The sequence below is a fragment of the Nicotiana sylvestris genome, chromosome 5 (genome assembly GCF_000393655.2).
Source record: "Nicotiana sylvestris chromosome 5, ASM39365v2, whole genome shotgun sequence".
Classification (NCBI taxonomy): domain Eukaryota; kingdom Viridiplantae; phylum Streptophyta; class Magnoliopsida; order Solanales; family Solanaceae; genus Nicotiana; species Nicotiana sylvestris.
Window position 1 is genome coordinate 70608055 of NC_091061.1, and position 23199 is coordinate 70631253.

The window sequence follows — 23199 nt, forward strand, 5'->3', positions numbered from 1 at the left end:
TAACAGATCTATATGATGATATTTTGAGATTAAACGAACTTAAAGCAAGTACGTTTTCTCAAATCAAGCACTAAATATAACTTTCCTATTCCCTCAGACAATTTAGCACTACAAAAGGTTAGTCGCAGTTGCAAGTAGGAACATAATGCATTCTCTCACCCCTCCACCTCCTTGCCCTTGCCCACAATCTCGTCTTATGTTTGCCTTTTGTCTGCACGCCAATAGCTTTAGGAGCTAAGCTACAGATTTGCTACATGTAGTCCAATTGGTCAATATTCAATCAGATTCATACTATTCCTTTAAATCTCGAACACGACAAGGAAGAAGCATTCTATGGGGTACAAACTGAACTAGTTTAAAATACGACCCAACTAAAGCTTAGCAAGGAGTTGTACAGTTCTAAATGCCGAGTCTAAAAGATTAGGGATTTTAACATACCTAAGTTGTTAAAATTTCACTTCTATATTTTCTTGCCCTTTGCCGACTTCCGCAGTAGTGTACAAGTTCTAGAATACTTGAAGTTGAAGAAGCTTTGAATAGAAAGACCCTAGTGGTCTTCTTCTTCGCACACTCGTTTCACAAATTCAAACCAAAACTCGTCAAACCAGCTTCCAATCTTGAGATTTAGCTTCAAAATGATGTTTCCGGCAAGTATCATAAACACCCAATCGAATTCACATTCTGATTTGAGGGATTTCGATTTGGGTGAGATTTTTGAGGGATTTCGATTTGGGATTTCTATTATCTGGAAAGATTTCTATCTAGATAGGACCGATTTTGGGTTTCAATTTGGGATTTCTATCTATAGAGGACCAATTTTGGGCGCTTCTATGTTCTTCACATCGAGTCGATGTGTTCGAGATGAGAGTTTCACTACTTCTGTCTCTGGACCGATTTTAGTATTTCATCTATTGAGTATTTTCTTTTGTTTTTTTAAAAGGGAATAGGGGCGACCCAGTCGCTGCAATTCATATTTAGCGGCGACTTCACAAAAGTCGCCACAATAAATATGGAGCCAAAATTTTATTTTTAGCGGGAGTGAAAATTTCAGCCACTTTAGAGGCGACCCATAAATAATCGTTGCTAAATATATTCAAATTGTGGTGACTTTTAAAGTCGTTACTAATAATATACATTTTGTAGCAACTTAATAGGGTTGCTGCTAAATGCCGCCACTAATTATCCAATTTCTTGTAGTGACGCGGATCCGAGGAGTCTTTAGGTAGCTGTTGGAGTTCGCAGCCCGGAGCTCCTCCCTATCTTATTTCTTCATGTCTTTAGTTTTTGTATTAAACTTTGTAGTCTTCCGAGTATTCCGGCTTTGTTTAGATGCTCATGAATAGTGACACCCCGGTATCGGGCTGTGTTTGGGCTATATTCCGCATATTATACTATTATTTACTTATACTTTGGTTTATTTATTCATGTTTAGACTGTTTTTACTGCTTAATTGTTATTAATTGGAAATGGGAAGTGTCGGATCGCCTTGTCTTCACGAGAGGCGCCATCACGACCGGGTCTGGGTTTAGGGTCATGACAAAATTCGCTGCAGCATTATGAGCTATAAGACAGCCATGCTCCATTTCACCAAATTAATTTCACCAAAGTGTTTTCTGTCAGACACATGCTGACCAAGTTTACTACAATGATTTTTTTAGCAACTCCCATCTTCTTTTATAAGAAAAAAACAAGAAAATATTGGCAAAGACATGCTTATTGGTGTGCAGCTGGGAATTCATGGGAAGCAAAGATAATGAAGGAGAAGTCCAAAATACTTCATATGTGACGGAGAGTGGCTACATCAAAAACTCGAGCTCCAGGAAATTTGCTCTTTTTCCTAAAAGTTAGATTTATCAACTAATAAAAAGAGCAAATTGTCCTGGAGCTCAAGTTTTTATCTAGCCACCCTCCTTTACATATGAAGTATTTTGACTTTTCCTTCATTATCTTTGCTTCCCATGAACTCCCTTCTACACTCAATAAGCATGTGTTTGCCAACATTTTCTTGTTTTTCTTCGAATTTAAATTTAAAGAAATATGATGGAAGTCTATGGATGACTATGAAATTTTCAAGTAAAGAGATTGTTAATATAACAAAAGAATGTACCTAATCAATTTAATATCTATAATTGTAAAAGATATCAATTTAATATCTATAAATGCTGAAGAGATTGTTAACTATTTTTTGTTCCAGAGAAATTGAATGTAACAAGATAAGTAGGTGGTAAAACAAATAAGTGGTAAATGCTAATAGTGGGTAAATGTAATAACAAAAATAGTAAAAAATAAGGCCACAATTTTTCTGTAGTAAAAAAAAACTTCATTTATTATATGGTCAGAGAAATTTAAATGAAAGATGAAGTAGGTGATATAAGTGATAAATGACAAAAAGTAGCTAGTAAATGCAAAAAAGATAAGTATCAAGTTAAAAAAATACCAAAACATGCTGAAGTTTCTGTCGTAAAGTTTTTTCAAAAAACTTCAGCCCAATGTGTTGAAGTTTTTTAGTGTATTTCTAAAAACTTCAGCACTTGTTACGCTGAAGTTTTTGTCATGGATTCAATAGTTTTGTCGTAAAGCTTTTTCAAAAAACTTCAGCCCAATGTGCTGAAGTTTTTTAATGTATCTCTAAAAACTTCAGCACTTGATAAGCTGAAGTTTTTGTCCTGGATTCAATAGTTTTGTCGTAAAGCTTTTTCAAAAAACTTCAGCACATTTCTAAAAACATCAGTATTTGATAAGCTAAAATTTTTGTCCTAGATTCAATAGTGTTTTTCGTATAGCTTTTTCAAAAAACTTCAACACAAACTGCTGAAGTTTTTTAGTGTATTTCTAAAAACTTCAGCACTTGATAAAGTTGAAGTTTTTGTCCTACAATCGACACTTTTGTTATGACTTTTAATCAAAACTTCAGCTTAAAAAAGCATAAGTCATTTACTTCATGCTTAAGTTTTTTCAACAAAAATGTACTTAAAATTCATGATAAAAGACACAAACATATTTGTCTGAACAAAAATCAACTAAAAAATAATTAATGTATATTCACAAAGTCCAAATTTTGTGCACCCAATCCTCTAATCAAAAAATTCACACATAGTCTCTTCGAAATCTCCATAATTTTGTCCTTGTTGTTCTTCTGGAGTTTCATAGCTGCTATCTTGTTTCCACTTTCCATGAGACCAGAGATTGACAGCCAATTCTCTCATGAATGTCAATGTCTGACTTTGATCGAACTTGATGACATCTTCTTTCTTCAACCGCATATCCATAAACTTAAGAGCAAATACACCACAATCAATACTACAAAAAGAATATGAAAAAGAAATTGAAGAATAGTTAACACAAGGGCAAAAATAAGAAACATATGATGCATGGTAAAACATATGTGAAACACATACTTGTTATCCTGCAGCGGTGTCTCCATCCACTTATTTAGAAATTTTCCACAGGACTTTTCCCATAAAATTTATTGTGTGCCCCGGATTCCAAGCATTTGAGATATTGTGGGATCAACCGGGAATAATTTTTTACATGTTCAAGCGCACGATCATTACACTGCCCATGGAATCATACACATATATAGTTTTATCTTTAAAGTCCAGAATTCTAAAAAAGTAGTGCCTAGATATCTGGCCCGTCCTTGGTTTAAGTCGAAATGGAAAGAATACTTTTCTGGCAGATGCCCATGAGATACCACATGAAAGGTCAACGCCTTTTACGTAGTTGTCCACCTTTTCATTCATTGATTCTTCCTCAAACCAACTAAAGTCCATAAGTGGCTTAATAACCGCTTCTTCTTCTTCTTCTTCTTCAGCCTGTTGTTTGGATATCCTTTTTCTCTTTGATTTGCTCTTTTTTTGATACTCCATTCTCTTTTCCTTCCTTTTTCAAATTTTCTCCATATGTTCTTTTGAAGGATGAATATCAGCCAGCTTAGTCATATACTGATCAAAAAATTAAATCTGTTATTGCACATCTTGATTTTGGATAACCTGGAAGGTGATAGCAATATTTTTTGCGCAAGTAATATATGCCCACATCCATATGATTCAAATGAACAACAACAAATGATAACATGTGAAATAAAAACTTTGGCACGCATAACTATGATGTTTAGAAAAAACGCATTACAAAACTACAAACAACATGACAAAAACTTAAGCATATTCAGTTTGAAGTATTAAAAAATAATCTATAAAACTTCAGCATGTTTGATTTAAAAGTTTTGAAAAAAACTAGAGAATGCATGTCAAAAACTTCAGTACAGTTAGGCTGAAGATTTAGCAAATAAGCTAAAAAAACTTTAGCAGTTTACTGTGAATAAAGATGAAGTTTTCCAAATTACAGTACAAAAACAATACTATAAAAAATAAGCTGAAGTTTTGAGAAATATAGTTGAAAACCAATTCAAAAAACAAACTTAATAACTTACTTCATCCGCAAGATTACAGTTAGGATCCATAAGCTCGGTAAAGAATGATTTTGCAATATCAACTCCAGCTAATCTGAATGGATTGGAATCATATTCACTGGCATCCATCTCCTACCACTCTGTAAATCTTTGCATCAATCCACTGTCTTGATTAACATAATGGAAGGGACACCTTCGTGTATTCTTTCCTACTTTCCAATCTTGTCCCGTTTGCTTTTGTTTAGGAATAACGCAAGGAGATCTTAACCAAATATTCTCCATACAAATCCATTTCCCTTTTTTATCTGGTTTTCCTTTTGCTTGCTCTTCCTGCTGTTCTGTCACAACTAACTATTGTTGTTCAAGAGCAGGGGGAAAAACCACAACCATTGTGGTAGATACTTGACCAACTCTCTGTTGTTCACGACGTTCTTGTCTCTCTTCACAAACAACAACAACAGCAGAATTACATTATGAATCAGTCCCTTGTGTACTACCAAGTGAAAATGAACATAAATTGAAGCTGGGGATATCACTGGTGTCACACATAGGAGAACTGGAAATCTTCCTTCTCTTAAGATTTGGAAGAAGTTACGATGCATCAAATGAGATATGAAAAGCAAGGAAAATATAAAAATAAATAAAACTGATACAAAAACACATTAGGCAAAAAACAGCTTGTAATCGAATTGTAGAAAATTGCATGGTATAAGTGTTGAGACATAGATGGTATTTGCATTCCAACAGATCCACTTCCTTTACCTCCAGTTATGCTTGTATCTTCTTTCAAAAAACAAAAATAAATAATAATGACTAAATTTTATAAAATAATACCAACACACTTAACACTTGTCTGTGAGCCAACATGTGTGAATAAATGTATTTCTCCTTTTTGATGTAGCTGCATAAGCTCACCAAATTCTTTTTGAGCTGCCTCGAGTCTTTCTGAAAAATCATTCAAAAACATAACAAAGAAAATAAAGTATGTAAAATTTCAAATTGTAAAAAATATACTTTGATCAAATGTAATAAATTCATAATCTATAAAATATGTTGATGTTTGTGTTCCGTTGTGGTTTCCCCAGGCTGCACGCCTTTGTCGATATCAGCAGTTCCAGCTTCATTCAATTGTGCACCAACGTCAAGGAGTATTGGAGTATTCTCTATAAGGTTTTTCTCAACTCTACCTTCATTCAATTCAGCATCATCAGAGAGTTTTTGAGTTCTGTCAATTGAAGCACATCTAGTTTCAACTTCCACTGCATATTCATAAATAGGGGGAATAGATCAACTAGTTTTTCTATATATATAACATAGAAAAAATTTATACCTATAGTGAAAATTTCACTACAGGATATTATCAAAAAAATTAGTTAAAACTTCAACTCTAAGAAGGCTGAAGTTCGCCACTCACAAACAAAAACATCAGCTCTAGAGCTGAAGTCTGACAGTTACAAAACAAAAAATTCAGTTCTAGAGCTGAAGTTCGATAGTTACAAATTAAAAAATTTAGCTCTAGAGCTGAAGTTCGCCAGTTCCAAAAACAAAAACTTCAGCTCTAGAGCTGAAGTTCCCTAGTTACAAAACAAAACGATTCAGCAAAAAACATGCTGTAGTTTTTTACAAAAAACAAAACACAAATTCAAATCCAAAAATAATGCTGAAGTTCATAAAAAATATAACAAAAAAACATAAACACATGAAACAAAAATCCAGCTTCTATCTAAGGTATCATTGAACTATTATAAACTTCACACTTTATACATGTAGTGACAATTTCATGTGTATCACCACCTATAACTTCATTGCCAATAGCTAGTACTTCTGCAAACCGATTGTCTTTCCCAATAGTGCTAGACACATCACTCGCTTTTAGTTCTATAGTACCAATAGGTGCTTCATATCCATCACCACACAAATTGCCTTTTGCAATATCACTTTCCAAAGCACAACTCGGTGCATGTTTTTCAGCATAACTTGATCATCTGCACCTTTCTCAGTTCCTAACTCTGCATCATTTCCATCTTTACTCAGTCTATAGACACTAGATTATTCCTCTATACCTTGTTGTTGAACATGTTCATCGCCTTCAACAGCCGCTTCCTTACATGTAGCATTATCATCTGCGACATTATGTGATGCATCATGAGCAGCATGTTCTTCAGTATAAACAACTTGATTGTCTGCACCTTGCTTGCTTCCAACATTCTCAATTGATAACTGTTCTTCATCATTTCCATCTCTGCTCAATCTATCAGCATTGGAACGTTCCTCTTAACCTTGTTCTTGAACATGTTGATCGCCTTCAAAAGCCGCTTTCTCACGTGTAGCATTTACATCTGCGACTTTATGCGATGCATCATCAACAACAATAATATCCAATAGATATTCGTAACAGTCGTTCATCCTATCATATTCTCGATGGTTACTCAAATCAAAATTGACATCGTCCATTCCATTTGATTTGTTCACAATCTTAAACAACTGTTCAAACTTCTCATCAAAATATTCCTAGAAAATCAATTACTAACAATGATTAATCTGAATAACATTAGCAGAAATAAAAAGACTTCTCTATTAATTAGCTTACTTTCACATTTACAAAAACTGCATCCACAATAGCAGATCGGCTATCCTTTTGAAGCTTATTGAAAACTTCTTTCACGATTGTGCTTCTTTCTTTTTCTGCATGCCTTTGAACCTTAATCGTTACCCTCTAGTATAGACACACAACAAAAATTTAGATATAGAAGAAAACATCAGCTCAAAAACATGTTGTACTTTTACAAAAACAAAACCAAAAAAGTTCAGATCAAAACTTAAAGAACATATTGTGTCGAGTTATTCATTGTCATCAAACTCAATTGTAGAACGGTTAGAACATCGCTGGGCACGAGACGATTCGCCAATAAAAGGAGTTCGATTTGCTTCTTTTGATTGACTCCAACTATGTGGTGATTGGACAATAATAGGAGTTTGATTCGTTTATTTTGATCGACTCAGACTACGTGGTGATTCACTAGTTGAAGGAACCGTATTAACTACATTTGAACGAATCCGGTTGCATGGTAATTGTCCAATTAAAGGCATTGAATTCAATTCCTCTTCTGTAGAAATTATATCCAATACCCTAAAGTTGAGATAATTCGGTTTAATACAAAAAAGTATATTATGAGGGGGAAAAACTAATACGTCAACAAATAAACACAAAGACAAACAAAAGTAACTTACTTCATGACTACTGAAGAAATAAAAAAGTTCAGGATATTTAGGCGCTCCCACACATACATACGTAACATCCTAGGAACCTGAGGGGTATCAAGGTACGCATCCTCTCTTATATACTTCTCCCGAATATCTGGGAAGCACTCAATGAACCAAGCACATAACGGATATGGAAATCCACCAACTTTATACTCAGTTGAACGTACTTTGTTCTGCATGTCCAATGCATATTTCAGTGAGTAAATGAGCTTCTCATAAGCCACATTACCCCAAGGATATTCAGCACAAACCTTATCATCTTCAACAATAGATACATACTCCTCAATTACAGATGACTCAGTCTTTTTCCCAAACAAAATAGACTCTACAACAAGAATTTCCATAAGCTTCATAGCATCATCATCACTCTCTCATACGTGATGGTGATTCATAACATTCTTTGGAATTTCATTCCGAGTCATAAAATCTCGAATATCCTTCAAAGTCACACCCTTGGACTTATCAAAATAGCGCTTCAGGATATTGCTCTATTGATTAATTGGTTTTTCAACATTATGTGTTGTTATCCGCAAATCGCACATAATGTGAAAGTCTTCAAGTTTGAAGGAAACATCATGGCCAAAAATCTTGAAACTAATGGAGTCTTGATCATTGGTGAATATTCGATAAAGACACAGACAATGAACCAACTTCATGCTGCATTTGAAATTCTCCATAGCCATAATGTATCGAAATGTACCATTATTAAGCTTATCCCGTTGTGTAGGAGTCACGAAATTTGCAATTAAACTCTTGAAATCGTGGTTCACCTTCTAGTAACCCTTACAGTTAAACCAGTCTCGAAACTCAAAATATCTTTGCCCTGGTCTAGTAGGTGGAGGAGCAGGGACATAAGGACCTGGGGTATTATAGGTTGTCTAGGTTCTTTAGGTGCATTAGCTGTTTTGCATACTTTAGTTGCATTAGGATATTTAGGTGCCATCTGTTCAAAAAAAGTGAAAACAGGTGCTTGATATCCCTAGTTACACATCACTCGCTTTCAGTTCTAAAGTACCAACAGGTGCTTGATATCCATCGCCAAACAAATTGCCTTTTGCAATATTGTCACGACCGTAACCCCGAACCCAGTTGTGATGGCGCCTTTCGTGAAGACAAGGCCAACCAACTAAACCCAATTCACTTGTTAAATCAGTTAAACAACATAAAGGCAGTATAAAACATGATTTAGTGATAAGAAGTAGCGGAAATACAACCCGACACAGCCCTAACCCGGGTGTCACAAGTCACGAGCATCTAAAAATACGAAATCCTCAAATGTAACTACAGAGTTTTAAATACTGAACTAAGAACATAAAGAAAATAGATAGGGAGGAGCTCCAGGCTGCGAACGCCAACAGTTACCTAAAGACTCCTCGAAGGTCCGCCTGAAGCTAGGATGAATTAGCACTCGGGAGCGGAACCAGCTACGCCTGAATCTGCACACATGGGTGCAGGAAGTAAAGTGAGTACTCCAACTCAGTGAGTAACAAATGTAAATAACGACTGAAAGTAAGAAAACACGTAGGGCACAAGGCATTCTACAATGAAACAATAAATTTTTGATATTTTTTGATTGTTTTCGCTTGGGCTTTGTTCCCTTAGCATATTGTGATGTATTCGTTCTGATTTTGGATAGATTCGACGCGCGTGGAGGCCAATTTGAGGGGCAAAGGCATCGCGAGCTAGAGAATTTCGTCGGTTCGAGGTGAGTAATGATTGTAAATGATGCTCTGAGGGTTTGAAACCCTGGATTGCACATCGTAGTGCTATATTGAGGTGAGACACGCGCTTGATGATGAGCGTGGAGTCGTTTACTATTGGGGATTGTGACTTGGTCCGTCCAGATTGATGATTTTACCGCGTATTTGATTGAAACTTATTTGTTATCATCATGATTTGAGCTGATTGCAATATTTGGGCTTTTTGCCAACTATTTGAACCCTCCGGGGATTTCTATCACTATTTCCTCACTGTATTGATTTATCACTTGAACTCAGTCCTGTTGATATTTACTATTTTACAAACTCAACCACTTTTACTCATATTTGAAACTTAAATGATATTTCTAAAAGATGTTTTGGGCTGAGAACTACTGTTTTACTAATGCCCAAGGGGCTTGTGATGATTTTCGGACTGAGTGAGGCCGAGGGCCATATGTGAGGATATGTTGAGCGATATGAGGCCTAGGGCCTAAAATACTTTTATATGCCACGAGGTGGCTTGAGTGATGTGAGGCCGAGTGCCGAGTGATATGAGGCCGAGTGCCGAGAGATGCTACCACTAGGTGGCTTGATATAGCGATTGGGCCAGTAAACTAGTGAAAAATCAAGAAAAATCCTCTTTCAACAAGTAAACAAGTAATTGGCAGGTAATTAATGTAAAGCAAACAAATAGAAGTTCGCCTCTCGGGCACAGTATCACCACATCCGCCCCTCGAGCAACATCTCAGAACAATAACATCCCCTCGGACTCAATCTCACATCACAATGCGTACTCGCACTCACTGGGGGTATGCAGACTCCTAGAGGGGCCCCTTACGGCGCAAGCACAATAACAAGCCATCTCGTGGCATCAAAACTAGGCCCTAGGCCTCATATCAATCAAACCACCTCATGGTATATATATATCGCAGGCCCTCAGCCTCAAATAATTATCAGTGTTTCCTCACAACTTAGGCCCTCGGCCTTACGCAGTCAAAAATACTCACAAGCCCATCGGGCAATAGTAAAACAGTGTTTTTCAGCCCAAACATCATTTAAAATATCATTTATGTCTTAAAACTGAGTAAGCATGGCTAAGTATGAAAACAGTGAAAAATAACATGACTGGGTTTGAGTATAAAGTCAAAAATAGTGAGGAAAAAGCAATGAAAATCCCCGAAGGGTTCAAATAGTTGGCACGAAGCCGAAATATGGCATTCAGCCTAAATAACGATGATAACGAATTGTTTTCATTCAAATACGCGGTAAAATTATCCCCAATAGTACACGACCCCACGCTCGTCGTCAAGCGTGTGTCTCACCTCAACATAGCACTACGATGTGCAATCTGGGGTTTCAAACCCTCAGAATATCATTTACAATTATTACTCACCTCGAACCGGCTAAATCTCTAGCTCGCGACGCCTTTGCCCCTCGAATCGGCCTCCACGTGCGTCGAATCTATCCAAAATCAAAACGAAGATGTCAAAGTATGCTAAGGGAACAAAGCCCAAGTGAAAACAATCAATAAAGGGCACAAATACCGAAATTGCCAAAACCCGACCCCCGGGCTCACGTCTCGAAAGTCAGAAATTTTTACATCAATAGATTCCTCATCTCTCCACGAGTCTATGCATATCAAGAACACTAAAATTGGAGTCCAAAATGGCCCCTCAAATCCTCCTTTAAAGGCCTCTTAAACTCAAACCCTAATCCTCCATTTATAGCCCTTTAATTCCTTTAATTACAACCTTAATCCATAAAATACTACCATATAAATGTGTTTTAGGTCCAAAATCCTTACATCAGTGAAGTTCCCTTGAAATCTCCCTTCCAAATTGTCTAAAAGCTCTCAAGTCGAAGTCAAAAATGGTGGAAACTTTCAAAAATCACGAAGGAAAACTTATATACATTCTGCCCAGGGATACCCGCATCTGCGGTCCAAAACCCGCTTATGCGGTGCCGCATTTGCGGTCCACCCTCCGCTTCTGCGGAATCACTTAACGGACCAAACACCGCATCTACGGCCCACTCTCTGTATTTGCAACTCCACAGGTGCGGTCCACCTACCGCATCTGTGGTTCCTACCTCTTCCTCTCAAATCTGCATTTGCGGCCATTCCATCGCATATGCGGTGCCACACCTGCGGTCCCCAATCCGCAGGTGCGAAAATACCAGAAGCAGCAATATCAGCCGCTGCAACAAAATTCCAACCTCTCCGTTAACCATCCGAAATCACCCTGAGGCTCCCGGGACCTCAATCAAAAGCACAAACATAACACAATACCTTATACAAACTTGTTCCAATCATCAAAACACTTCAAACAACATCAAATTAACTAAAACACCTCGGATTCAAGCCTAAGTTTCTAAAATCTTCCGAATTCCGCTTTTGATCAAAAACCCAACCATACCACGTCCGAATGACCTGAAAATTTGTACACACATCCCAAATGACACGATGGAGCTATTACAACTCTCGGAATTCTATTCCGACTCCTATATCAAAATCTTGCCTATCAACCAGAAATCGCCAAAATATCAACTTCGCCAATTCAAGCCTAAAACTACTCCAAACTTCCAAAACCCATTCCGATCACACTTTTAAGTCATAAATCACCTCCCGAATCTAACCGAACCATCGGAACTCGCATCCGAACCCTCTAACACACAAGTCAACATCAGTTGACTTTTCCAACTCAAACTTCCTTAAAAGAGACTAAGTGCCTCAAACCTTACCAAAATCATTCCGGATTCGATCCGACCAACCCGTTACCACAAAACACGGATAACGAAGCATAAAGAAGTAGAAATAGGGAAAACGAAGCGGTAACTCATGAGACGACTTGCCGGGTCGTCACATCATCCCTAACTTAAACAAATGTTCATCCGCGAACGAATCAAAAAATATACCTAAAGCCTCAAACAGGTGAGGATATCTGCTCCGAATCTCCCGCTCGGTCACCAAGGTAGCCTCCTCCACGGGCTGACCTCTCCACTGCACTTTCACTTAAGCTATATCCTTTGACCTCAACTTTCGGACCCGACGACCCAAAATAGCTACTAGCTCCACATCATAAGGTCCAATGAACCGCAGACTCAATTTCCCTTTCTTCCCAAATCTCATAACACCCTTCATGGGTGAAACCTTCAGTAGAACCTTCTCGCCAACCATGTAGGACACATATTGAACCTTCCTATCAGCATAACTCTTTTGCCTCGACTGCGTTGTACGAAGCCTCTACTAAATCACCTTCACCTTCTCCAAAGCACCATGCACCAAATCAGTCTTCAACAGCCTAGCCTCACCGGGCACGAACCAACCAACTGGAGATCTACACCACCTCCCATATAAAGCCTCATATGGAACCATCTGAATACTCGACTGGTAGTTGTAGTTATAAGCAAACTCTGCAAGCGGTACAAACTCATCCCATGACCCTCCAAAGTCAATGACATAAGCACGCAACATGTCCTCCAATATCTGAATAGTGCGCTCGGATTGCCCGTCCGTCTGAGGATGAAAAGTTATGCTCAACTCCACCTGAGTACCCAACTCTCTCTGCACGGCCCTCCAACATTGCGAAGTAAACTGAGTACCTCTATCCGAAATGATGGAAATCGGAACAGCATGCAAGCAAAAAACCTCTCGGATATATATATATATATATCCCTGCCAACCGCTCTAAAGAATAGGTAGTACACACAGGAATGAAGTGCATGGACTTGGTCAGCCGATCCACAATTACCCAAATAGCATCGAACTTCTTCAAAGTCCATGAAAGTCCAACAACAAAGTCCATAGTGATCCTCTCCCACTTCCACTTAGGAATATCCATATGCTGAAGTAAACCACCGATCTATGATACTCATATTTCACCTGCTGACAATTGAGACACCGAGCTACAAATCCCACAATATATTTCTTCATTCTTCTTCACCAATAGTGCTGCCTCAAATCCTGATACTTCTTCGCGGCACCCGGATGAATGGAATACCGTGAGCTATGAGCCTCTTCCAGAATCAACTCCCCAAGCCCATCCACATTAGGCACACAAATCCGGCCCTGCATCTTCAACACCCCACCATCACCAATGGTCAAATCTCTAGCATCATCACGCTGAACTCTTTCCCTAAGGAAAAGCAAATGCGAAACTGGCGCTCTTTGATGCGCTCATATAAGGAAGACCAAGAAACTACACAAGCCAATACCCGACTGGGCTCCGAAATATCCAATCTCACGAACCGATTGACCAAGGCCTGAACATCAACTACAAGAGGTCTCTCCCCAACTGAAATATATGCCAAACTCCCCATACTCACTGCTTTTTGGCTCAAAGCATCAACCACCACATTGGCCTTTCCGGATGGTACAACATAGGGATATCATAATCCTTAAGCAACTCCAACCATCTCCGCTGCCTCAAATTAAGATACTTTTGCTTGAACAAATGCTGAAGACTGCGATGATTAGTGAACACCTCACAAGATACGCTATACAAGTAATGCCTCCAAATCTTCAATGCGTGCAATATGGCAGCCAACTCCAAATCATGAATGGTGTAGTTCTTCTCATGGGGCTTCAACTGACGAGAAGCATAAGCAATAACTCTACCCTCTTGCATCAACACACAACCAATCCTAACTCTCGAAGCATCACAATCCACGGTATATGAACCTGAAGCTGATGGCAAGACCAACACTAGAGCTGTGGTCAAAGCTGTCTTGAGATTTTTAAAGCTCTCCTCACACTCGTCCGACCATACAAACGAAGCACCCTTCTGAGTCAACTTGGTCAAGGGCGATGCGATATATGAGAATCCCTAAACAAACCGGTGATAATAACCTGCCAAACAAAGAAAGTTGTGAATCTCTATGACTGAGGATGGTCTAGGCCAACTCTAAATCGCCTCTATCTTCTTCGGATCAACTTGAATACCCTCGCTAGATACCACGCGCCCCAAGAAAGCCACTGAACTGAGCCAAAACTCACACTTGGAGAATTTTGCATAAAGCTTCTCCTCCCTCAATCTCTGCAACACAACTCTCAAATGCTATGCGTGTTCCTCCTGACTACGCGAATACACAAGAATATCATCAATGAAGACTATGACAAACGAATCGAGATAAGGTTGGAACACGTTGTTCATCAAATGCATGAACGCTGATAGGGCATTGGTCAGCCCAAAGACATCACCAAGAACTCATAATGACCATATCGAGTCCTGAAAGTTGTCTTAAGAATATCTGAATCCCTGATCTTCAACTGGTAATAACCCGAACGGAGATTAATCTTGGAGAACACCCTCGCTCCGTGAAGCTGGTCGAATAAATCATCAATGCGAGGAAAAGGATACTTGTTCTTAATTGTTACCTTATTCAATTGCCTATAATCGATGCACATTCTCATTGTGTCATCCTTCTTCTTCATGAACAGAACCGGCACGCCCCAAAGTGACACACTAGGCCGAATGAACCCCTTATCTAGGAGTTTCTGAAGCTGTCCATTTAACTCCTTCAACTCCACTAGTGCCATATGATACGGCATAATAAAAATGGGTGAAGTGCCCAGCACCAGGTCAATACCAAAATCAATATCCCTGTATGGTGGCATGCTCGACAGGTCTGCAGGAAATACATCGAGAAAATCCTTAACAACTAGAACAAAATCAATACTGGGTGTCTCAGCTCCGACATCCCTCACAAACGATAGATAAGAAAGACAACCCTTCCCAACCATACGCTGGGCCTTTAAGAAAGAGATCACTCTACTAGGGACATAATTAGTCACACCTCTCCACTCGATCCGTGGCACAACCGGCATAGCCAATATGACTGTCTTAATGTGACAGTCTAGAATAGAATGACACGAAGATAACCAATCCATGCCCAATATTCACCACACACGACCGGTACACATGGTCTACAACAACAGTATCGCCCACCGGGGTAGATACATGAACAGGTAAATAAAGAAACTTACGGGGCGTACCGAAATAACAAGCAAAGTATGATGACACATAAGAAAAGGTGGAACCGGGATTAAATAATACAGAGGCTTCTCTGTGGCAGACTGAAGCAAAGCCTGTAATAACAACATCTAAAGCGATAGCATCGGGTCTGCCTGGGAGTGCATAGAAACGGGCCTGACCGCCCCCTGATCGACCTCCCCCTCTAAGGCGACCGCTGGATGACTGACCTCCACCCCTAAATGGCTGAGCGGGTGGGGGTGAAGAAACTGGCGCTAAAGCCGATGACTGACCCCTCTACTAGGACGAACTAGCAATACGACGAGGACATTACCTCCACATGTGGCCCATCTCACCACACTCATAACAACTCCAAGGTGCTGTTGCAGGGGACTGAAGGGAACCCCTCGCACCGGAGTGACTAGCAGATGCACTCAACATAGAAGAGCCCTGAGCTGATGGAACACGGGTCGAACTCTGAGCTGCAAGGGTGCTGAGTGATGACTGGCTCTATTGAGATCTGTGATAACCATGACCCTAAGATGCCGCACGATAACCTGGGCGAGCTGGCTGAGCAGAACTGAATGAACGCCCTCTGTCGTGCTGACCTGGGCGAGCTGGATGAGCAGACCTTAATGAACACCCTCTGTCATGCTAAAACTGACCCCTCGAAGGAGTACCACTATAGTTTCCAGATCCTCGAGGCCTCTTGGCCTCCCTCTCCTCTCGCTCCTGACGGTGAACAGACTCATTCTCACGGGCGATATCAACAACCTCCTCGAACGTGGCACCAGATACTCTCTCCATAGTCATGAGAATATGGAGCTGATAAGTAAGACCATCAACAAACCTCGTGATCCTCTCTCGATCTGTCGGAACCAACAAGATAGCATGACGAGACAACTCAAAAAACCTCAACTCATACTACGACAACGGTCATCTACCTTTGTCGCAACCACTCAAACTGCCTGCGCAGCTCCTCTCTGCGGGACTACGGCACATACTTCTCCATGAAGAGAACGGAGAAATGCTGCCAAGAAAGGGGTGTTGCACCAATAGGCCTACGGCTCTCAAAATCCTCCCACCAAGTGAAAGCAGCTCTTGAAAACTGATAGGTTGTAAACGCAACCCCGCTGGTCTCCAGAATACCTGCAGTACGAAGCATCCTCTAAAACTTATCCAAAAAGCCTTGGTCATCCTTTCCCTCTGCGCCACTGAAGGTCAGAGGCTACAATATACCAAATCTCTCCAACCTACGCTGCTCATCCTCCGGCATGACAGGAACCATAGAGTCCTGAGCAGATGCAACCGGCTGGGCTGGATGCGCCCCCGACGTTTGAAGTCCCTGCACGACCTGCTCAAGTGTGCGAGCAGCAGGAGTCTGATTACCTCCCCCGGCCTGTAAAGTAGTTGCAACTGTAGTGGCTGAAACCGTTTGGGCTAGGCCAGTGCAATTTGATAAGATATGTGCCAAGGCCTCCTGAAGACCCGGAATCATGATGGGCATGGCTGGTGCCTGTACTGGTGCTGCTGAAGCGTCCATAGTTGGGACCCGGTCCTGAACTAGGGCAGCTAGTGAATCTACAGGTGCTGCCCTCGTTGCTCTACCTCTACCACGACCACAGTTGCATCCTCAGCCTCTAGTGGCCACAACTGGTGGCACTGGTGCTCATCCACCCTGTCCGGTAGTGCGTGTCCTCACCATCTGTGAGAGAATAGAATAACGGAGGTTTAATACTCGGATCAACAAGTTCGCACAACAAGAATTTCAAGAATATGAAGTTTTTCCTAAAGGTTCTGCAACCTTTCGAGGATAAATATAGACGTCTTAGTACCGATCTGCGAGACTCTACTAAACCTGCTCATGACTCGTGAGACCTATGTATCCTAGGCTCTAATACCAACTTGTCATGACCCTAACCCCGAACCCGGTCATGATGGCACCTCTCATGAAGACAAGGCCAGTCAACTAAACCCAATTCATTTGTTAAAGCAGTTAAACAATATAAAGGTAGTCTAAAAAATGATTTAACGATAAGAAGTAGCGAAAATACAACCCGACAGAGCCCTAACCGGGGTGTCGCAAGTCACGATAATCTAACAATACGAAATCCTCAAATGTAACTACAGAGTTTTAAATACTGAACTAAGAACATAAAGGAAATATATATTGAGGAGCTCCAAGCTGCGAACGCCAATAGCTACCTAAAGACTCCTCGAAGATCTGCCTGAAGCTGTGATGAATCAGCACTCGGGAGCGGTACCAGCTACGCCTGAATCTGCACACAGGGGTATAGGGAGTAAAGTGAGTACTCCAACTCAGTGAATAAAAAATGTAAATAACGACTGAAAGTAATAAAACATGTATGGCACAAGGTATTCTATAATGAAGCAGTAAAATCATTTAAAAGCAGTAAACCAGTGAAAAATCAAGAAAAATCCTCTTTCAACAAGTAAACAAGTAATTGGCAAGTAATTAATGTAAAGCAAATAAATAGAAGTTTGCCTCTCGGGCACAGTATCACTACATCCGCCCCTCAGGCAAATCTCAGAACAATAACATCCCATCGGGCTCAATCTCACATCATAATGGGTACCTGCGCTCACTGGGGGTGTGCAGACTCTTACAGGGGCCCCTTACGGCGCAATTACAATAACAAGCCATCTCGTGGCATCAAAACTAGGCCCTCGGCCTCATATCAATCAAACCACCTCGTGGCATATATATATATATATATATATATATATATATATGTATATATATATGTATGTATATATATATGTATGTATCTCAGGCCATCAGCCTCAAATTAGTATCAGTGTTTCCTCACAACTTAGGCCCTCGGCCTTACTTAGTCAAAAATACTCACAAGCCCTTCGGGCAATAGTAAAATAGTGTTTCTTAGCCCAAACATCATTTGAAATATCATTTTAAGTCTTAAAACTGAGTAAACATGGCCGAGTATGAAAACAGTGGAAAATAACATGACTGGGTTCGAGTATAAAATCAAAATAGTGAGGAAATAGCAATGTAAATCCCCGAAAGGTTCAAATAATTGGCACGAAGCCCAATTATGTCATTCAGCCCAAATAATGATAAAAGAAAATAGATTTCAGTCAAATACGTGGGAAAATCATCAACGAGGATGAACCAAGCCACAATCCCCAACAGTACACGACCTCACGCTTGTCGTCAAGCATGTGTCTCACCTCAACATAGCACCACAATGTGTAATTCGGGATTTCAAACCCTCAGAACATCATTTACAATCATTACTCACGTCGAACCGGCTAAATCTCTAGCTCGCGACGCCGTTGCCCCACGAATCGGCCTCCACGTGCGTCGAATCTATCCAAAATCAGAACGAGGATGTCAAAGTATGCTAAGGGAACAAAGCCCAAGCGAAAACAATCAATAAAGGGCACAAATCCCGAAATTACTAAAACCCGACCCCCGGACCCAAGTCTTGAAAGTTAGAAATTTTTACATCAATAGATTTCTCATCTCCCCACGAGTCTATGCATATCAAGAACACTAAAATCAGAGTCCAAATGACCCCTCAAATTCTCTTTTAAATGCCTCTAAAACTCAAACCCTAATCATCCATTTTTAGCCCTTTAATTTCTTTAATTACAGCCTTAATCCATGACATACTACCATAGAAATGTGTTTTAGGTCCAAAATCCTTACCTTAGCAAAGTTCCCTTGAAATCTCCCTTCCAAATCGTCCAAAAGCTCTCAAGTCGAAGTCAAAATGGTGAAAACCTTCAGAAATCACGAAGGAAAGCTTAAATACATTCTGCTAGGGATACCCGCATCTGCGGTCCAAAACCCGCTTATGCAGTACCGCATTTGCGGTCCACCCTCCGCTTCTGCGGAATCACTTAATGGACCAAACACCGCATCTGCGGCCCACTCTTCGCATCTGCGACTCCGCATGTGCGGTCCACCTACCGCATCTGCGGTTCCTGACTCTTCCTTTCAAATACACATTTGCAGCCATTCCATCGCATATGCGGCGCCGTACCTACAGTCCCCAATCCGCAGGAGCAAAAATACCAGAAGCAACAATATCAACTACTGCAACAAAATTCCAACCTCTTCGTTAACCATCCGAAATCACCCCGAGGCCCCCGGGACCTAAACCAAAAGCACAAACATAATCCAATACCTTATATGAACTTGTTCCAATCATCAAAACACTTCAAACAACATCAAATCAACTAAAACACCTCGGATTCAAGCCTAAGTTTCTAAAATCTTTTGAATTCCGCTTTTGATCAAAAACCCAACCAATCCACGTCTGAATGACCTGAAAATTTGTACACACATCCCAAATGACACGATGGAGCTACTGCAACTCTAGGAATTTTCATTCTAACCCCGATATCAAAATCTCGCCTATCAACTAAAAATCGCCAAAATATCAGTTTCGCCAATTCAAGCCTAAAACTACTCCATACCTCCAAAACCCATTCCAATCACACTCCTAAGTCTTGAATCACCTCCCAAAGCTAACCGAACCATCGGAACTCGCATCCGAGCCCTCTAACACACAAGTCAATATCCGGTTGACTTTTCCAACTCAAACTTCCTTAAAAGAGACTAAGTGTCTCAAACCTTACCAAAATCATTTCAGATTCAATCCGACCAACCCGATACCACAAAACATGGATAACGAATCATAAAGAAGCAGAAATGGGGAAAACGGAGCGGTAACTCATGAGATAACTGGCTGGCTCGTCACAAATATCACTTTCCAAAGCACAACTCGGTGCATGTTTTAGTACCAACAACTTGATCATCTGCACCTTTCTCAGTTGTTAACTCTGCATCATATCCATCTTTACTCAATCTATAACACTAGATTGTTCCTCTCCACCTTATTGTTGAACATGTTCATTGCCTTCAACGGCCGCTTCCTTACATGTAGCATTATCATCTGCGACTTTATGCGATACATCATGAGCAACATGTTCTTCAGAATAAACAACTTGATTATCTGCACCATGCTTGCTTCCAACATTCTCAATTGATAACTTTTCTTCTTCATTTCCATCTCTGCTCAATCTATCAGCACTGGAACGTTCCTCTTCAACTTGTTCTTGAACATGTTGGTCGCCTTCAAAAGCCACTTCCTCACGTGTAGCATTTGCATCTACGACTTTATGCGACACATCATCAACAACATTAATATCCAATAGATGTTCGTAACACTCGTTCATCTTATCATATTCTCGATGGTTACTCATATCAAAATTGACATCGTCTATTCCATTTGATTTGTTGACAATCTTAAACAACTGTTCAAACTTCATATCGAAATATTCCTAGAAAAATAATTACTAACAATGATTAATCTGAATAACATTAGCAAAAATAAAAAGATTTCTCTACAAATTAGCTTACCTTCACTTTTACAAAAACCGCATCCACAATAGCAGATCGCTTATCCTTTTGAAATTTATCGAAAACTTCTTTGACGATCGTGCTTCTTTCTTTTTCTGCATGCCTTTGAACCTCCATCGTTACCCTCTACTATAGACACATAATAAAAATTCAGATATAGAAGAAAACTTCAGCTTAAAAACATGTTGTACTTTTACAACAACAAAACCAAAAAACTTCAGATCAAAACTTACAAAACATATTGTGTCGAGTAATTCATTGTCATCAAACTCAGTTGTAGAACGGTTAGAACAACTCTGGGCACGAGATGATTCGCCAATAAAAGGAGTTTGATTCGCTTCTTTTGATTGACTCCGACTACATGGTGATTGGCCAATAACAGGAGTTCGATTCGCTTCTTTTGATCGACTCAGACTACGTGGTGATTCACCAGTTGAAGGAACTGCATTAACTACCTTTGAACGAATCCGGCTGCGCGGTAATTGTCCAGTTAAAGGCATTGAATTCAATTCTTCTTCTGTAGGAATTATATCCAATACCTTAAAGTTGCGATAATTTGGTTAAATACAAAAAAGTATATTATGAGGGGAAAAACTAATACGTCAACATATAAACACAAAGACAAAAAAAGTAACTTATTTCATGACTACTGAAGAAATCAAAAAGTTCGGGATATTTAGGGTCTCTCACACATACATACGTAACATCCTGGGAACTTGAGGGGTATCAAGGTACTCATCCTCTCTTATATACTTCTCCCGAATATATGGGAAGTACTCAAAGAACCAAGCACATAACGGATATGGAAATCCACCAACTTTATACTCAGTTGAACGTACTTTGTTCTGCTTGTCCAATGCATGATTCAGTGAGTAAATGAGCTTCTCATAAGCTACATTACCCCAAGGATATTCAGCACAAACCTTATCATCTTCAACAATAGATGCATACTCCTCCATCACAGATGACTCAAACTTTTTTCCAAACAAAATAGACTCTACAACAAGAATTTTCATAAGCTTCACAACATCATCATCACTCTCGCATACGTGACGGTGATTCACAACATTCTTTGGAATTTCATTCCGAGTCATAAAATCTCGAATATCTTTCAAAGTCATACCCTTGGACTTACCAAAATAACGCTTCAGAATATTGCTCTCTCGATTAATTGGTTTTTCAACATTATGTACTGTGATCCGCAAACCCCACATAATGTGAAAGTTTTCAAGGGTGAAGGAAACATCATAGCCAAAAATCTTGAAACTAATGGAGTCTCGATCATTGGTGAATATTCGAGAAAGACACAGACAATGAACCAACTTCATGCTGCATCGAAATTTTCTATAGCCATAATGTATCGAAATGTACCATTATTAAGCTTATCCGTTGTGTAGGAGTCAAGAAATTTGCAATTAAACTCTTCAAATCGTGGTTCCCCTTCCAGTAACCCTTATAGTTATACCAATCTCGAAACTTAAAATATTTTTGCCCTGGTCTTGTAGGTGGAGGAGCAGGGACATAAGGACTTGGGGGTAATATAGGTTGTCTAGGTGCTTTAGGTGCATTAACTGCTTTGCGTACTTTAGCTGCATTAGGATCTTTAGGTGCCATCTGTTCAAAAAAAGTAAAATATACAAAAATAACATCAGGACATTATCAAAAAGATCAGTTAAAACTTCAATCTCTAAGAAGGCTGAAGTTCCATAGTTACAAAATAAAAACTTCAGCTCTAGAGCTGAAGTTCGACAGTTACAAAATAAAAACTTCAGCTCTAGAGCCGAAGTTCGACAGTTACAAAACAAAAACTTCAGCTCTAGAGAGTTACAAAACAAAAACTTCAGCTCTAGAACTGAAGTTCACCAGTTACAAAAACAAAAACTTCTGCTCCTAAAGCTAAAGTTCACCAGTTGCAAAACAAAACATTCTGCAAAAAAACATGCTATGGTTTTTACAAAAAAGAATACAAAAATTCAAATCCAAAAATAATGCCAAAACATGAAGAAAAAAAAACTTCGGCTCCTATGTAAGGTATCATTGAACTATTATAAACTTCACACTTTAATAGTATCATCTATTTAACTCTCAAAGATTTTAAAAATTTCGACGTCTAATAACTGAAAAATTTATAGAATTTTTATCAACAACACAAACACTCGTTCAAAAACATTAAAACACAATCGTAAAAGTAAAACTAATGCACTTATCAAACTAAACCCTAAGAAACTATTTTATCATAAATACATGACTATCAAAACCGAAACCAGAAATTAAATCGTAAAAATTAATACTAAAATAAAACCCAGAAGTTAATGCAATGTACCTGTGATTAAATCGTAATGTGGGAACAACGACGACTAGCAGTTGAAAAATCAAAAACAACAACGAAAACCATTCAGTTTCAGAGAAGAACAAATAAAAATACGCGAATAACGGGAGAGAGAG

The 23199-nt window shown here is 39.4% G+C and overlaps 1 protein-coding gene across 1 annotated transcript; it reads right to left on the minus strand.

Annotated features, from left to right (window-relative positions):
• Positions 1-20228: 20228 nt before the first annotated feature.
• LOC138868800 (uncharacterized) lies at positions 20229-22368 on the minus strand. Its single transcript, XM_070146370.1, has 5 exons — positions 22220-22368; positions 21471-22083; positions 20988-21293; positions 20755-20880; positions 20229-20675 (listed from the first exon to the last, which is right to left on the minus strand). The coding sequence occupies exons 1-5, from the start codon at positions 22366-22368 to the stop codon at positions 20229-20231; spliced, it is 1641 nt and encodes a 546-aa protein (XP_070002471.1).
• Between the last annotated feature and the right edge of the window lie 831 nt (positions 22369-23199).

What these genes read in the sequence shown, in the direction of transcription:
- LOC138868800 (XM_070146370.1), bottom strand. Translation starts at nt 22,368, where the DNA reads ATGGCACCTAAAGATCCTAATGCAGCTAAAGTACGCAAAGCAGTTAAT. An exon ending in AGTACCTTGATACCCCTCAA is followed by an intron (nt 21,294 to 21,470) that starts GTTCCCAGGATG and finishes CGCAACTTTAAG; the next exon opens with GTATTGGATATAATTCCTAC. An exon ending in CGGTTTTTGTAAAAGTGAAG is followed by an intron (nt 20,676 to 20,754) that starts GTAAGCTAATTT and finishes TTATTTTTCTAG; the next exon opens with GAATATTTCGATATGAAGTT.